Raw genomic sequence first — 18,460 nt, 5'->3', positions numbered from 1 at the left:
TTAAACAATGCCACCACCACTGTGAGTGGTCCAATGTATTTGCTTGTTTGTCTTTGGCATGAAAGTGTATACTAATAGCTACTACTTGTTGAGCATTTACTCTTTGTAGTGAAATTTTTACATGTTACTTCTAATCCTCACAACAATCCTGTAGGTGAGATATTACCTCACCCATTACCCAGATGAGGAAACTGAGGCCCAAAGAGGCAACACAACATGTCTGGGATCACACTGCCAGTAAGCAGGAAAACTGAGATACAAACCTATATCTGCTGGACTCCAAAAATCCATGTTCTTTTCATTAAACTGCTTCTGGTTTACAGAGTAGCGTGTAAAGAGGGAAGGATGCATAGACTTAACATTTTAATGGCAAGAGTTATGAGACCTGATTTGTAGTCTCAGCTTTACCACTGATCACGTAAATGTTGGAAAAGTCACTTGACAATGTGGGCCTCAGTCTCCTTATCAGGCAAACGAGAGAGTTGGACTACATAATCTCCAAAGTTCCTTCTTGTAACCACTGGCACTCAGATACACTGGACCAGAGCAAACTGATGATAATCTGTAATCTCAACACAGGCCATGTCTGGTGACGTTCCCATGCCACACTACTATGGGCTGGTGCACCCCAGCAGCATGAGTGCTTCAACAATTCTTGAGCAGTTTTTTTTTTTTAAAGGAAATATTTAATTTTTATTTTATTGATGCATAGCTGATTTACAATGTTGTATAAATTTCTTCTGTACAGCAAAGTGATTCAGATATATATATATATATATATATATATATATATATATATATACACACATTTTTTTTTAATACTCTTTTCCATCATGGTTTATCACAGGACATTGAATATAGTTCCCTGTGCTATACCATAGGACCTTGTTGTTTATCCATTCTCTATATAATAGTTTACATCTGGTAATCCCAACCTCCCACTCCATCCTTCCTCCATGCCCCCTGCCCCCTGCCCCTTGGCAACCACAAGTCTGTTCTCTATGTCTGTGAGTCTTCTGTTTTGTAGATAGGTTCATTTGAGTCATATCTTAGATTCCACATGTAAGAGATACCATATGGTATTGCTCTTTCACTTGAGCAGTTGCTGAAGACTAGGACATGACTCCCAACTCCGACTGCATGCTTTGCGAGATAGTACCCAATTCTTAAACTTCTACACTGCCTTGATGTCCGTCTCTGTCCTAGCGCGTGAGTCAGCATCGCTCACCTAATAAGAAATGCTGCCCCACAGTGCTGGGCACTGCACCAGTTGATTTGCAAGCATCCACAAGCACTGTCTCCTAACTGGCCTCTTCCCTACAAATCATTCAGTACATTGCCAGATAAACATTCCTAAAACACAGAAGCTCTGATTGTGTCATTCCTCTCCTTATAAGCTCCCCTCTCCCCTCAGCATCCCATTTCTTATACAATAAAATCAAAATCCTTACTCTGGCTTATAAGGTCTTCTGTGTTCTGTTCCCAACCTAATTTTCCAAACCCTTTCCTCTACTGCTCTTCAGAGACCTTGTAATGCAGGCAAAGTAAATTACCTAAGGGTCCCTGTATTCAAGGGAGATTTTTCACATACGTGTGATTTCTATGTAAACATAATTTTAAACAGTATCACAAATCATTCTAAACTTCAGAACATGCTTTCCTGCTAGCACACAAACTGGACTCTGTTCATGCAGTAGGTATATGCAGCTCCCTGTGCTGGTCTCTATCTAGAACCATCCTTTTCCATCATCCACATACCTCAAATTCTTCAAATGGGCTGACATGTCAAGTGCCCAAAGTGGTAACTGACATATAAGTGCTCAGTAGATGTCTTTAGCTAGTCAAAGCTGCTTTCTGTTTCTCTCACTAGTGATTTCTCTCCCTCCCTGAACTCACACAATCTTTTCTATAATACCTTTCTTATGTAGCTCATCACTTTATATTTTATTTTGTAATTATTTAATGTGTATATCTTAGATTCCCAATGATCAAAAGCTCTTGGAAAAACCAGTATTGGCTCCGAGTCCTATGTGTACGCAGCACCAAGCACAAGTTATAAGTGCTCAATAAATCTTTCCTGAGTGAGTGAAAATCTTACACTTAGTGAGTGTAAGAGCCAGAGTGACCGCTGGTAGAAAATGACATCTAAAATGGGAGGAGAATGGAGTGGAGATGCTACTGCGTGCCAGGTAACTGTGCTGAGCACAGCTTCATCCCTTATTTCATTTAATCCTTTCAAAAAACCCTGCTAAGTAGGTGCTTATGATATCTCCATTTTATTGATGAGTCAGTTAAGACACTTAAGGTCACAACCAAGTCTGGGTCTTTCCAGTACTGTACTGTACTGTCCTTCCAGTTTATGATCTCCTCGAGGTCGAGGACTCTCTAGGACAATACATAGCCCCCCAGCCCTCAAGGTGAACTCCAGCAACCCCAGTCTCACAGTTTCCAGCGGAATCTACCAGGAGTCCGGGGGCGGGGAGGAGGCGGGAAGGGGGCGGGGGGAGGAGGGGGAGGCGGGGGACGGCCCTCTCGAGTCGCACGGGCCCCGCCCGCTGCGTCGCTGATGACGTCATCACGCAAGGCCGAGGCGGCGCGGCCATGTCCTTTAAATAAGGCCTTCCCGAGGCGCGCGACAGAGAGGCGTGCGTTGTACTGGCGTGTGATTGTTTCGCTAGGGTACAGGTCGCGGTTCGGGGCGGAGGCGCCGCGGACCACGAGGTGGGCGGCAAGGCTGCTTTGTTGCAGATACTCGGCGGGGAGGGCGCGCTTGTGAGGGGCGGGAGGAGGGAACATGGCGGCCCCTAGGCCGGGCCAGGACCTTTCGCACCTGGTGCTGGCGCGGTCCCCTCCCCTGTCTTTGCTCACCGATTTACAGCATTTCTAGAACCTTGTTTTTCCTTTGGTTCCCTTTCCCTCAGCCTTCCCTGTGCCTTCATCGGCTCTCCCGCCCGAGCCCCTCACCGGGCAGAAGCGTGGGAGGTGGATTAAGTGGGAGCAGGTGAGGCCCGCCCGCTACTGAGAGATCGACTCCTACGTTTGACTGTCCGTTGCTCACAAACTCTCTATCCGCACGGGGTGGCAGGAGAAGCACTGAACATGCAGTGTTGACGTTCAGGCCAGATGCAAGCCAGATTTCTAGTGCTGGTGAGTCCTCTAAGTGATCCCGTGAAATGTCACTTAAGTTATCTGGCCCTCAGTCTCCTCCAAAAGTGAGGTTCTCTTTGAAAGATTCTTGACATCCAGATAGCTTTTGTCCTTCGTTGCTTGCCAGAATCTGCCCCATAATAATGTATGGTTGGGAAAATGGAAGCAAGATTTATTTTGACAATAAGGGAGTCGGGGCAGGGGACTGAGTCAAGACATACAGCCCATTCTGGGATCTTGTATGTGAGCAATGAGAACACCATTCTGTTTCGGTCTTCTTTCGTGACGTTCCTGGAATAAGTTAAATGGAGAAGGACTGATCCTATGTTAGCTTCGCTGTTCTGCCTCAAAGACCTTGGGAATATTCGCCTGTCTGCCCTTTTCTATTTTACGTGTCTGTGTCGATTGAGGGTGGTTGTTAGGAACAGGTTCTTGACTCATCTGAGTTAACAGTATCTGGTCCAGCCAATCACCTGCTTTTGTTCTTGACCTTTGGTTTTTTTCCTCAGTTGAGTGAAAATTCTAGAGACATCCTGCCTCCTTAGGAGCCTACACTGCCAGGCAGCAGAATTGTGAACTAGAGTGAAGCAGAAATCTAGGAATATGAGCTCCATGATGGCCATGGGTGAACCAAGGCTGAACTGGTGAGTTACATCTGTTTGTAATCTAAAGAGGATTGAAGTGGGTCTGGTGTCTGCATTAGGAAAGGAGGGTGTCTGGCCTGGAGAGATTTGGAGGAAACAGAAAGAAGATAAGTACAGTGGCTTAGAGTTTACCCCATTCTCATCTACCCCGTTTTTTTTTTTTTTTTTAATTATTATTATTTTTTGCGGTACGCGGGCCCTTCACCCCTGTGGCCTCTCCCGCTGCGGAGCACAGGCTCCGGACGCCCAGCGGCCATGGCTCACGGGCCCAGCCGCTCCACGGCACGCGGGATCCTCCCAAACCGGGGCACGAACCCGTGTCGCCTGCATCGGCAGGCGGACTCCCAACCACTGCGCCACCTGGGAAGCCCTACCCCGTTCTTATCTACACCTGCTTGGCACTTTTGAGTTATCTTTGACTGCACTTCCTCTCCTAAAGTGATAACAATTCAGCACTTAGATTGCTTCTAGGTATAACTCCATCATGCATTTATTGTTGATCTTAGTAAAGGAAAGATGCTGGAACTTTCCTGCGTTCAACAACCTTTTTTTAAGAATAGGCAAGCTTCTTTTTGTTATATTGGAATTTATATCAAGTGATAATGTAAATGCGTAGACTATTTTAGAGGTGTATGAGAACTTTACAAATAGAGAACTTTATTAAGTAATATGGTGGCTATGTAGAAATCTAATGTGTGTGCTGCTTTAGATCAATTTAACACACATTTAGTGAGCATCTACTCTACTAGCGAAGGAGTTTGCTAGGGGAGGAGAATACAAAAGTTACAAGAGATTACAAAGATGACTGAAATAGTACCTGACTCAGAAGATTCAATCACTACATCCTCTAGTATAATGCATATAGACAATGATATTGTCTATAATTATGTAATGTGATAAATATTGATTCAGTGGCAATCATATTACAATATAGAAATGTTATCAAAGTAACATGCTGTACACCTTAAATTTACAAAGTGTAACATGTCAAGTTTATCAAATAAATACAATCAGTATGTGTTCAATAAGTATTTGTTTATTGAAAACAGTGTTTCCTCCAAGGAGCTCACAATTCCTGAGGCCCATGACTTTGTTTTTGTATGTTATGCAAAAACTTTAGAATTTAGTGAGATGTCACAGATACAGCACAATAGCAAGTACTAAGAAACTACCCCGGTGCATAACAAATAAGACTTTTTAGATTTATCGTTAATACCTTAATTATTGTTTTTAGATAAACACCTTTAAAACAGTAAGAAATGAGTATGGAGCAAATATGCGAGAATTTCCCATTTTAGTAATGGGCCAGCCACAAGGTGCCATTTGACTAGATTTTTCTGTTGTAAGTTTTAAGAGGTACGCACATTTATGCTCCTTGCCATAAAAAATGTGTTCAAACGCAGGACAGATGCTCTTCTATATCATTGACGTTGTGAAACCAGACGTGGTTTAGAGCCTCTGCACAGTATTACAGTCCTTGGAATGGTCCTTTTCTACAGAATCCTTCTAATGTTTGTTCTCCCTAGATTAATTGTTCTCAGTGTGTTTAATTTTTAAATTCTTTCGTTCAACCAGCATTTATTGGATGCTTACTATACAGAAAGCATTGACTATAGTATGATAGTCTGTAAATTAATTACAGTATAGAAAATCATATATGACCTTGCAAGTAGTTTTAGTAGAGGCACACCATTTATCACATTTGCCAAGTTAACAAAAAACGTTGGATAATCAGTCTTTGTAGTGTTTTTTGGCTGAGCACAATAGTGAATGAGACAAAAATAGGTTAAGAAGCACTTTCTTTCAGCAATCAAACATCTTAATGTTATGCCACAGAGCCTGAGGTGAGCCTTGCCCCTGACAGACCCTTTATGATACTTCAGTCTGTTCTATCTTTAACTCTCAAGTATCTCTGGCATTTAGTTGGGTACTAAAGGAAAAGCAAGGCTGATTGTTGGAATTGGAGAATTTCAGAATGGGCCTAGGTTAAAAACTATCCAAGAAGTAAAACATCTAAACTCACACATGAAATTAAAATTATTAAGAGGTGATTTTCTGGGAAAGGGGATGTAGGGGATGTGTAGTTTTAAATTACAATTGTACCATTGTGCTTGTTAATCTAGCATGAAATTTTGAATTGTCAAATTCAAGTAAATTACTTTGTTTTACAGGGATGTTTCCCCCAAAAATGGCCTTAAGACATTTTTCTCTCGAGAAAATTATAAAGATCATTCCATGGCTCCAAGTTTAAAAGAACTATGTATTTTATCTAGCAGGTAATATGTTTATTTATTTGGTTATTTATTTCCATATTTGATTGTTATTTTCCTGATAGTTGAAGTTTTGTATATATCTGTATCCACCATGATAAATTCAAATTATAGAAATGTAGAAATTAAAAAATAGAAGAACTCAGTACCAAAAAGCGACCACTCTTTGGTGTGCATATATATCTTTTCAGACCTTTCTCTCCACTCATGAACAGATACATATTAAAACAAAAATGGGGGGACTTCGCTAGCAGACCTGTTGTTAGGACTCCGTGCTTTCACTGCTGAGGGCCTGGGTTCAATCCCTGGTCAGGGAACTAAGATCCGGCAAGCCGTGTGGCATGGCTGAAAGAAGGGGTGGGGGAATCACACCATAAATACTGTAAAATGCTGTAAACACTATAAAACTATTTTGCAGTTTGCTTTTTTCATTTAAAATAATAGTTTGGGTATTTTGTGCCTCTACATTAACTCAGTCTTCTTAATGGTTGCATATTATTTTACTATAGAGAGATACTTTTAATTCTTTTAGCTAGTTTTACATTGCAAAATGTTTGTGTTCCTCTTTCTTTGGAATTTTAAACAGTAACATTTATAAAGTTCTTGTAATTATTTCTGTAAGATAAATTCATAGAAATTGAATTGTTTGGGCAGATTCTATAAACATTTTATATTTTAATAGATACCACCAAATTGCCATAGAGTTTTTTTCTGGTATGAAAATGCCTATTAAGTGATGATTTTCCCTTCTCACTGCTTACTTGCTTGTAACAGCTCTTCTTTCCTTTGTGATTACCTGTTTCAACTCTATTGTGGATGAATCTTAAAACTAATCAGGTTTACTAGAAAGCAGTGAAAATATGCCAAATGAGGAATTGGGGAGCTCCCCTAGGGGAGCTTAATTTTTAACTTTCATCCTTTCTCCACTCCTTTTGCAATGGAGGAATCATACTTGTAGCCTCTGCATGGAATGAGACCCCATCTTTTCCTGCCTTTTCAGTACCCTTTCTGTCAATTAGCAAACCCTCTTAACTCCTGTCTCTCTTTTTTTTTAAGCCATGCCGCTCAGCTTGTGGGATCTTAGTTCCCATACCAGGGATCAAACCCATGCCCCCTGCAGTGGAAGCACAGAGTCCTAACCACTGGACTGCCAGGGAAGTCCCTCTTTGTTCTCTCTTGACCAATATTTAAACATGCTCAAGTTTGTCCCATCTCAGTCCCTGGGTTCCACATTCCCTCCTAGTTGCTTTCTTAGCTCTTCTCTCATTTGTACTTAGACTTCTTTAAATACTTGTATATGCTTCCTGGGAGGAAATGAGGGACAAAAAATCTATAAGACATACCAAAAACAATTAACAAAATAACATCGCTGAGTCCCTCCCTCCCAATAATTACTTTAAATGGATTAAACTCTCCAGCCAAAAGACAGATTTGGAGAATCAATTTAAAAAACAGGATGGAGGGCTTCCCCGGTGGCGCAGTGGTTGAGAGTCCGCCTGCCGATGCAGGGGACACGGTTCGTGCCCCGGTCTGGGAAGATCCCACGTGCCGTGGAGCGGCTGGGCCCGTGAGCCATGGCCGCTGAGCCTGTGCATCTGGAGCCTGTGCTCCGCAACGGGAAAGGCCACAACAGTGAGAGGCCCGTGTACTGCAAAAAAAAAAAAAAAACAGGATGGAAAAAAAAAAACCCTTCCCTTTATTGCATATCCCATTGCACTTGCTTTCACTGAACATTCCACTGTAATCTGCCTTTTGCCCTCACTAGGCTACTAAAACTGCTCCTCTTAAAATCATCAATGAGTTCTTGACCATAAAGATATCGCACTCTAATTTTCCTCCTAGTTTTCTGGTGACAGTGGTATTTCTTAGTGGAATCAATTAATTGCTACCACTGATACTCATTTAGGTTGTTTCCATTCCTTTACTGTTACAAACAATGAGCATCTATTTTTTTTTTGGCTGCATTGGGTCTTCGTTGCTGCGCGTGAGCTTTCTCTAGTTGTGGCGGATGGGGGCTACTCTTTGTTGTGGTGCGTGGGCTTCTCATTACGGTGGCTTCTCTTGTTGTGGAGCACGGGCTCTAGGTACACGGGCTTCAGTAGTTGTGGCTCTAGAGCGCAGGCTCAGTAGTTGTGGCGCACAGGCTTAGTTGCTCCGTGGCATGTGGAATCTTCCCGGACCAGGGATCGAACCCATGTCCCCTGCATTGGCAGGCAGATTCTCAACTACTGCCCCACCAGGGAAGTCCCTTGCTACTGCTTCTTAATTATTTTATGGTCCTTTTCAAATCCGGTTCTATTCAGCATATCCCAAGCGTGGGTTATAGTCTGAAATTTGTAAGGGAGAGGACGTCCTACTGGAAGTTGAGTACACTTAACACCTAAAATCTTTTTTTCTTAGAATATCACTTGTTTTTCTTTAGATTTCTATATAGCACAAAATAATTTGTTAGTATAATACACCTTTTAGCATAGAAGAAATAAAGACACAAGTCATTGATTTCGTATGTTTCTAGTCTTTTTTGCTAACCTTTAGTTTTATTATAGTAAGAATGGATTTTCAGACTATATTAAATTACCACAGTTTTCTTGATGAAAAAACCAGGAAGAAAAAAACAAAAAAAGACTCGGAAGAATGTAAATTTATTAGCCCTAATTTTGTATTTTGTGTTCTATAAAAACATATTTGGGAAAATATTGATACCTCTAATTATGCTACTTTCAACAATATGAGGTTTTTATTCAACCCTTTTCCCTCCACTAAAAGGTAAATATTTGCCTTTTAAAACTTAGTTTCTGGGGACTTCGCTGGTGGCACAGTGGTTGGGAATCCGCCTGCCATTGCAAGGAACAGGGGTTGGAACCCTGGTCCGGGAAGATCCCACATGCCGCAGAGCAACTAAGCCTGTGCGCTACAACTACTGAGCTTGTGCTCTAGAGCCCACGAGCCACAACTGCTGAGCCCGCGTGCCACAACTACTGAAGCCCATGTGCCTAGAGCCCATGGTCTGCAACGAAGAGAAGACACCGCAATGAGAAGCCTGCACAGCCCTTGCTCGCTGCAACTAGAGAAAGCCTGTGCGCAGCAACGAAGACCCAATGCAGCCAAAATTAAAAAAAAAAAAATTAGTTTCTGGTTATTCATATTTATAACTGAGTTTTAATCCAACAAAGGGGAAAGAAGCTTCAAATACACAAAAAAGAAGAAAAAGAAGAAATTTTAACATGTTTAATGTATATAAGTAAATCAAATTCAGGAGGTACAGGTAGACTTTAGATGGAGGCTAAAGAAGCTACCCAAACCAGGAGACTTAAAGCATAGGAAACGAAAACTTTTGAATTCTGCCTTTTTTTCATAGAGACTTAAAGTAAAAAAGGAGAGTTGACAAAATGAAGGGAGAAAACTTCAAACCATCAACTTAAATAAAATATAATGCTGTAAATGTGGATAGAAAAACCCCATCAGATGCTTTTGGCTTGCACCCTGATGAAGATTTTGACAGCGCTGCACACAGAAATGATCTTGATGTGCTGCCGTTTCATTCTTTGCTGAATGTAGCCAATTTAAACTGCTAGAATTTCTTGACATTCCTACTCTGGCATATCTGAGTCAGCATCTTGTTGCTACAGCAGCTTAATTAAATTTGCCAGTTTGTGTCACAAGGACAGACATGTTCTCATATTCAGAGAGACAGCTGTGAAGCAGTATTGTTAAGAATTGCGGACACAATACTGTTAGGTTTGAATAGCTCTCAAGACATTTTCTAGTGAGAAATCAATTTGCTGTAATACATTTCTCCCAAGATCAGCAGTTAACATTCATTTTGTTAACCTAAAATATGCTTATTTTTATGCAGTTATTGGAGAAACTTTAGTAGCTAAGTATGTCTTCTTTCACCTGTATTATTTTCAGAGCCAATCTAAGCATCCTTATTTTAATTTCCAAAATTCTTTTTCCATTTACTAACCTGTTCTCTTGGTTAGTTTTACATCCAGAGTTTAGCTTTAAAAGAGTAATCTTGAATATTTTGCCTTACTTGAGGGCTCTAAGTCTTTTTTTAAAGAATTTTGGAATTTTTATTGTATTTATTCTAATATTTTAACGTTGATCTAAAACAAATTAATGGTAGCTTTGGATGGGGCTTAACTCACCCTTTTTAATTTGGAACCAAATCATTACTGTGGTGGAAATTGAAGTTGTAGAGGCTAAGGAAATGTAGTTTCGTGTGTGTGTGTGTGTGTGTGTGTGTGTGTGTGTGTTTGTGTACTTTAAGACTTTCTTATGAAAAATGTAGATTATAACACTGAATAGCAGCAATAGAGACAGATTATTTACAAGATAAGAAATTTGTATTCATATACCTTAATTGGGGTAGTAAGGTGATTTTTTTTAAAATTTGGGGTAGCCTTTCATAAACAGACAGGGTAACAGGTTCTCTAGCTACTCACCAGTTTTTCCTGTAGTGTATTTCATTACAGATGTGCCAAGATTTCTCTTTTGTATCTATACAAAACATAAAGACATTTCCATAAACTCAGCCATGTGCATGAGTGATAGAGGATTATACAACTTTTCTAAAACCACTGTTATTTCCATAAAATATATCACAGCGTGTTGGGATTTTCTTTTTAATTCTTGAGATAATTAAAGCAGAGGAAACCAGAAAATTTAGAATCTCAGTGAATTTGTGAACTTCAGGTTTGTGACCCCAACATATCCTGCTCTTAGTGGCTTTTGTTCACTGCATTAACTGATATATCTTGCTGAAGACTTTATGTATTAAAAAACAACTTGAATTGTAATAAAATGTAAACACAAAATACCTGCATATATAACTAGCAAGAGTGATTTACCCCTCTTCAATAAAGGGAGGAAGCTTCCAAATTGAATAACTTGTCTAAGGATTTTGCCTCTTCCTCTCCATCAGGTAATTGAAGGTAAACTTGTAATGTGATCCTATCCTGCAGAATACTTAATTTATACTGAATGGCTAAACATCAAAATGCAGGTGGCAGAGTTAGATAATAATCCAGAATTTACTCTGTTAATCACTCTGTATTCTCCCTGGTGATTGAGAATCATGAAGTTTCATGATAGTAATCTTCATGTGAAAAGCACATATTTGTAAATTGTATTTTTTTTCCCCAGACGTATAGGAGAAAATTTGAATGCCTCAGCAAGTTCTGTAGAGACTGAGCCGGCAGTTAGTTCAGCAACTCAAGCAAAGGAAAAAGTGAAAACCACAGTTGGAATGGTTCTTCTTCCAAAACCAAGAGTTCCTTATCCTCGTTTCTCTCGTTTCTCACAGAGAGAACAGAGGAATTATGTGGATTTGTTGGTTAAATATGCAAAAATCCCTGTGAGTTCCAAAGCTGTTGGAATAAATAAAAATGAATACTTGCAGTACTTGGTATGTATTGTTTTCTTCAGCGTCAGTTAAAAAATATTTAAAAGTTAGGAAATATTTGAAATTTGCTTTTATGTTTTTAGGTGCAATCACATTAATAAAAATGGAAACTATAAGGAGTTTAATTGACAGAACATTGGTGCTTTAATTCTATTGTTTCTATTATAGTTGAGGCATTTTGCTCTAGTTCTGAGTATATTTCACCCCAGTTCATATTAAGTACTAGCAGTAGAACTTTACCTTGCACCTGTAACCACTTTAAAATTTTTGTTAATTATTACTTTAATTAAGTAGTTTCCAAATTCTCGATTAGGTAAGTGATGCTGTGCTGAATGTCATTGTTGCAAACTGTTTGTTCATATCTATGATTGTTTCCTTAAGATAAATTCTTAAAAATATAATTACCAGATCAAAAGCTATACATGTTTTTAAGGCTTTGATCTGCAGTTACACATGAGTAAATTGTTCTGAAAAAAAGTTTAAACCAATTTGTATGTACCAGTACTGTAAGAAGGTTTTTTTTCAAAATATCTTCACTAATAATGAACATTTTTTTTTTGCCTCTAATTTGATATGGAAAAAATGGCAATCTCTTGTTTTATATTAACTTACAGTGGTTACTAATGAAAATAAGCATTTTCCATGTGTTTATAAGCCATTTCTAATTCTTCTTTTGTAACTTGCATATTTATATGTTTGCTTATTTTTCCATTTGGGTGTTTGTCCTTTTTATGTTAAGAGCATTTTATAAAATGAGCTTCTTAATTCCTAATCATATATTGTAGCATTAGTCATTAGCTTTTCTCTTTTTGTGGAATGAACTTTTTTGTGATTTCTGCTTTGGACATGATACTTTAAGTCCATATTATTAGTGCAGCAACTGAGAAGTGATTGTTTTTAACCAAGCTTCTTATTCTAAGATATGTCTACTTTTTTTCAAAATCAGGATATGAAAAAACATGTGAATGAAGAAGTTACAGAATTCCTAAAATTTTTGCAGAATTCTGCAAAGAAATGTGCACAGGATTATAATATGCTTTCTGATGACGCTCGTCTCTTCACAGAGGTAAAAAAAAAAAAAAATCACATTTACTTAAACTGCCAAGTAATATGCAATAGCAGCATTTTAAAATGTGTGATGATTTTCCAAAAGCACATGTTAATATTGTCAAATTAAAGACCAAATTTCTGTAGGTCTTTTATTCGTCATGTATTTAAATAATAGAAATACTGACACCTCAAAATCAGGTATTATAGTATATTCATGTTTTTTTCTTTTAATGATCTACTGTATTTGAGTTATATTTTACTCATATGGATGGTTTGATCTGATGCACTGATTTCCCTTGCGAGAAAATGGGGTTTAAGGAGTTATATTGGTCCTTAAAAATCTGTATGGTCCTTTAGAACCTAGTCATATAAATTTATATTCACTATTTTCATGGTAACCAGCCACCAGATGATAAATTTCATCAAATAATTTTTTGATACTTAAATTATTCATGCAGGTTTATTTTTAAATTTTTTTTGAGGGCAATTATCATTTATTTTTTTAATGCACCTTTATTGGAGTATAATTGCTTCACAATACTGTGTGTGTTTCTGTTGTACAACACAGTGAATCAGCCATATGCATACGTACATCCCCATATCCCCTCCCTCTTGAGCCTCCCTCCCACCCTCCCTATCCCACCCCTCTAGGCTGTCTCAAAGCACGGAGCTGATGTCCCTGTGCTATGCTGCTGCTTCCCACTAACTATCTGTTTCATGCTTCCCACTGACTATCTGTTTCATGCACATTTATTAGCAAAGCATGTAAATCCTCCCATCATGTAGTGGGCGTAGGAAAACTTTAGAGTACACTACTTGAATAGTAACTTAATAGTAGAGTTGTAGTAGAATTCATCTAGAAACACCAACACCAGTCTGAATTTTTTTTTTAAGCCTTTAAAACTAGTCAGGGCTTCCCTGGTGGCACAGTGGTTAAGAATCTGCCTTCCAATGCAAGGGACACAGGTTTGAGCCCTGGCCCGGGAAGATCCCACATGCCGTGGAGCAACTAAGCCCATGCACCACAACTACTGAGCCTGCGCTCTAGAGCCTGCGAGCCATGACTACTGAAGCCTGCGTGCCTAGAGCCCGTGCTCCACAACAAGAGAAGCCAGCACAATGAGAAGCCTGCACACCGCAACAAAGAGTAGCCCCCACTCACGGCAACTAGAGAAAGCCCGTGCACAGCAACGAAGACCCAACACAGCCAAAAATAAATAAATAAATTTTAAGAATTAAAAAACCATACATGATAAAATTGATAAATTTGAAATAAATAAATAAACTACTCACTGTACAAGACAATGTGGTATACTTAATAGTATTGAATGCTACACTTAAAAATGGTTAAGATAGGACTTCCCTGGTGGCACAGTGGTTGAGAGTCCGCCTGCTGATGCAGGGGACACGGGTTCGTGCCCCAGTCCGGGAAGATCCCACATGCCGTGGAGTGGCTGGGCCCGTGAGCCATGGCCACTGAGCCCACACGTCCGGAGCCTGTGCAACGGGAGAGGCCGCAACAGTGAGAGGCCCACGTGCCACAAAAAAGGTTAAGATAGTAGGTTTTAAGGGTATTTTAGCACAGCTTTTTAAAAAAGTGCTCATTATAAATTGGAGGACAGCAGAGGGTATAAGTTCTACTTTAAAACAAACACTTTTTTTTTTTTTTTTTTTTCCGGTACACGGGCCTCTCTCTGTTGTGGCCTCTCCCGTTGCGGAGCACAGGCTCCGGACGCGCAGGCTCAGCGGCCATGGCTCACGGGCCCAGCCGCTCTGCGGCATGTGGGATCTTCCCAGACTGGGGCACGAACCCATGTCCCCTGCATCGGCAGGCGGATTCTGAACCACTGTGCCACCAGGGAAGCCCACAACGATGGTTTTAAAACATAAATCACATCCCCTCATTTTGCTGGTTTCAAATGGCTTCTCATCTCACTCAGGAAGAGACAGTCTTTAGAAAGTTCTGCAGTGCCCTACATGATCCTGCCTCCTCACCACCACCACCCCAAGCCTGCTTCATCTCCTGCGTGTTCCTCTCAGTTATTCCGTTCCAGCCTCCTGGCCTCTTTGTGTCTCTTGAATACATCAAGCACGGTCCTGCCTTAAGGCCTTTGGCTGTTCCCATCTTTCTGGCAAGCTGTTCCCCAGATACTTGCATGGATTAGTTCCTTGATTCCTTTAAGTCTCTCTCTGTTCAGTTGCCAGCTATCACTGAGGATACTCCTAATTACTGCATAAAAAGTAGCATCACCCTCAGCGTTTCCTTTACCATGTTTTGTTTATTGTCTTTCTCCCTAACACTTGTATGTAAGTACTGTTTGCGCACTGGGGTGTTCCCAGTCACTGGAATAATGCCTGGCACACAGTAAGTGCCCAGTATAATTACTTGTTAAGTGAATATAAAACTGTTGATGAACAGAGTACATTATTTGATAGCTAGCAGTCAGCATTAGGTCTTGCTTTTTAGCCAGGTTGACTTGGCAGCACATTGTCTTATTACACTTTACATCTTACCCCAAAGACTCACTGATCTTTTTCTAACCTTTTTATTGCTTTAAAATTTTAATTTTATATTATGAAATGTAATTTACCTATGCAAAAGTATTTAGAACAAATATGTACAGCTTAACAAATAATTATATAGTGAACACCTATGTAACTCTCTTCCAAGTCAAGAAATAAAACATTACCGGTAACCTAGAAGGCCCCTGTGTATCCCTCCTAGATAATAACATTTTCCCTTGTTGAAGAAATAATCACTGTGCCAAGTTTGGTTTGATCATTTCCATGCCTTTAAGAAAATTTTTTTTGATAATTCAAGTTTTCTTTTGCCTGTGTTTGAATTTTATGTGAATTCTTTTGCTCTTTTATGTGAACAGAATTCTTCCTTTACTCAGTAGTATGTTTGTGAGATTCATATGTATGTATGTGTGTAGTTGTATTTCATTCATTTTTATTTCTGTACATCTATAAGTAAACTGGTTTATTCTGTTGATCAAAATCTGGGCTGTTCCCAGTTTTGAGCTATTCTAAGCAGTGCCCCTATGAAAATTCTCATACATGTCTCTTGCTGCACATGTACACACATATCTACTGGGTATATGACTAGGAATGAAATTGTTGGGTTATAGAGTATGCATATCTTCAACTTCAATAGATAATGTCAGACTGTTTTCCAAAGTGGTCATGCCAGTTTACATTGTACCCAGCAGTGTTTGAGAGGTTTTTACTCCATATCCTCAACAATTGATACTTACAGTCATTTTAGTTTTAACCAATCTAGAGGATAGGGTGCTATATTTATAAGACTATACCTTTTCCTCTGTTTCTAGGTCATTTCCTGTGAATTGAGTGTTCTAGTTTTGCCCTTTATTCTACTTGATTTTCCATCTTTTTGTTACTGATATGTGGAAGGTTTTGTATATCCTAAATACAGAAGTTTTATGGGTTGTACAGTAGTCCCCCCTTAATCTTGGTTTTGCTTTACTCCGTGTCAGTTACCCACAAATGGAAATTCCAGAAATACTTCATCACACACCGTTCTGAGTAGTGTGATGAAGTCTCTCACAGTCCCGCTCCACCCCACCCACAATGTGAATTATCCTTCTGTCTAGTATGTCCCACCCATTAATCTCTTAGTAGCCACCTTGGTTATCAGATGGACTTTCAAGGTATCACAGTGCTTGTGTTCAAGTCACCCTTATTTTACTTGATAATGGCTCCAAAGTGCAAGAGTAGCGATGCTGGCAGTTTGGGTATGCCAAAAAGAAGCCGCAAAGTGTTTCCTTTCAGTGAAAAGGCGAAAGTTCTCAACTTAGTAAGGAAAGAACAAAAATCATATGCTGCAGTTACTAAGATCTGCAGTAAGAACGAATCTTCTATCCATGAAATTATAACAAAGGAAAAAGAAATTCGTGTTCTGCTGTCACACCTCAAACTGCAAAAGTTACAGCTGCAGCGCCTGATAGGTGCTTAGTTAAGATTGAAAAGACATTAAATTTGTAAGATATTTTGAGAGAGAAAGTTACCACATTCATATAACTTATTACAATATTGCTATAATTGTTCTGTTTGTATTTTATTATTAGTTATTGTTGCTAATCTCTTATTGTGCCTAATTTTTAAATTAAACTTTATCATAGGTATGTATGAATAGGAAATGATATTCAGTCTTATCCACGATTTCAGACATCCACTGAGGGTCTTGGAATATATCCCCCATGGATAAGGGAGACTACTGTATACATTGGGAGTTTTTTCTTTTATTTGATAAAACAGTTTTTTTAATCTACAAGATCCCCCTCCATATTTTTTTTCCTTAAACTTTATCTTTTCAAAAACCTGGGTCATTTGACCTTTCGAGTTTCCCACAGTCTAGATTTTGATAACTGTATATTCATGTTGATGTTCAACATGTTCTTTTTTCCTCTATATTTCTTACAAATTGTGAACTGGATCCAGAAGCTTGATCAGAATTATAGTCTTGCCAAAGGGTTTGAACATATAGATGGTGGTGTTTTCTTTAATCAGGTAGCACATAATGTCTGATTGTTTTTTGTGATGTTAGTAGCTATTGATGCTTAATGCCAGATTTATTCATTCACTGGGGTTTGAAAAATAGTAAGATTCTAATTGCGTCATTTATTTTTATTCATTAGTTGGAATAATTTTATTAAGATATGTTTTTCCTCATCTACTCTTTGGCTTTCCATTTCATGTAGCAGAAAAAGTGCTAGATTCTTTATATACCAGTTTTGAAAAAAATTAATTGGTTCCTTCTTATTTTACAATGGTGATCACTTTTTAAAAAAATATTATTATTGAATCATGAAGTTAAACACATTTGATGGGTTTTAGTCCACTACAATTATCCTTTTTGAAACTCAGATAATACCAACTTTGACCAGTGATGGGGTCTTCATACTGGCTTTTGAGTCCTTTTGAGTCACTCTAGGAGTCTTTGAGGCTTATTTTGTACATTTCCTATCCCAGCCCTGGAAACATTTTCTAGAGTCTTTGTTTCTTTTAGTGCGAAATGGCATTTCAAGACTACAGTCTGGGCACTGGGGATGCTCACTGCACCTGAGTTGATCAGTGTTTATGAGACTTTTTCAGTAGATGGAGCTAGAAAAAGTACATTTAAAGAAAAAATTACCACGTGTCTCATTTGCTTTATCCCACATTATACTCACAACAGCCTCAGAATAATACAATTGCCACCAATCAATAGAATTTCTGAAAATAGTTTGAAAAAATTTTTTCATATGTGCTCACCATGAAAAAATTTTTTCATATGTTCTCACCATTCTCCCATACTTTTTTTAGTACTGCATTTATATTGTTAGAACATGTAGCCATTACGTACTAAATAAACTCTGTCTTTTTTTTTAAGTATAGTTGATTTACAATGTTCTGTTAATTAACTGCTGTACAGCAAAGTGATTCAGTTATACATTTTTTACATTCTTTTTTAAAATATATTCTTTTCCATTATGGTTTATCATAGGATATTGAATATAGTTCTCTATGCTATACAGTAGGACCTTGTTGTTTATCCATTCTGTATATAAAAGCTTACAGCTGCTAACCTCAACCTCCCACTCCATCCCTCCCCCAACCTCCTCCCCCTTGGCAACCACCACTCTGTTCTCTATGTCTGTGATTCTGTTTCTGTTTCATAGATTGCTTCATTTGTGTCATATTTTAGATTCCATATATAAGTGGTATCATATGGTATTTTTCTTTCTCTTTCTGACTTTCTTTCTCTTTCACTTAGTATGATAATCTCTAGTTGCATCCATGTTGCTGCAAATGGCATTATTTTGTTCTTTTTTATGGCTGAGTAGTCTTCCATTGTATATCTGTACCACATCTTCTTTATCCATTCATCTGTTGGTGGACATTTAGGTTGTTTCCGTGTCTTGGCTACTGTGAATAGTGCT

The 18,460-nt window shown here is 38.8% G+C and overlaps 1 protein-coding gene across 1 annotated transcript in view; it reads left to right on the top strand.

Annotated features, from left to right (window-relative positions):
* Window positions 1-3,656: 3,656 nt before the first annotated feature.
* The window catches only part of ICE2 (interactor of little elongation complex ELL subunit 2), a 65,344-nt gene continuing 50,540 nt past the window's right edge, over window positions 3,657-18,460 (top strand). The window contains exons 1-4 of the mRNA XM_065871480.1: window positions 3,657-3,791; window positions 5,963-6,067; window positions 11,210-11,471; window positions 12,415-12,534. Of these exons, the coding sequence (XP_065727552.1) occupies window positions 3,751-3,791; window positions 5,963-6,067; window positions 11,210-11,471; window positions 12,415-12,534 (528 nt within the window). The 5' untranslated portion in view covers window positions 3,657-3,750. The remainder of the gene's footprint in view (window positions 3,792-5,962; window positions 6,068-11,209; window positions 11,472-12,414; window positions 12,535-18,460) is intronic.

This window comes from Phocoena phocoena, chromosome 2, assembly GCF_963924675.1.
Source record: "Phocoena phocoena chromosome 2, mPhoPho1.1, whole genome shotgun sequence".
NCBI classification, from domain to species: domain Eukaryota; kingdom Metazoa; phylum Chordata; class Mammalia; order Artiodactyla; family Phocoenidae; genus Phocoena; species Phocoena phocoena.
The sequence above is the reverse complement of the archived record's forward strand: the minus strand, read 5'-3'. Positions and strand labels throughout refer to the sequence as shown.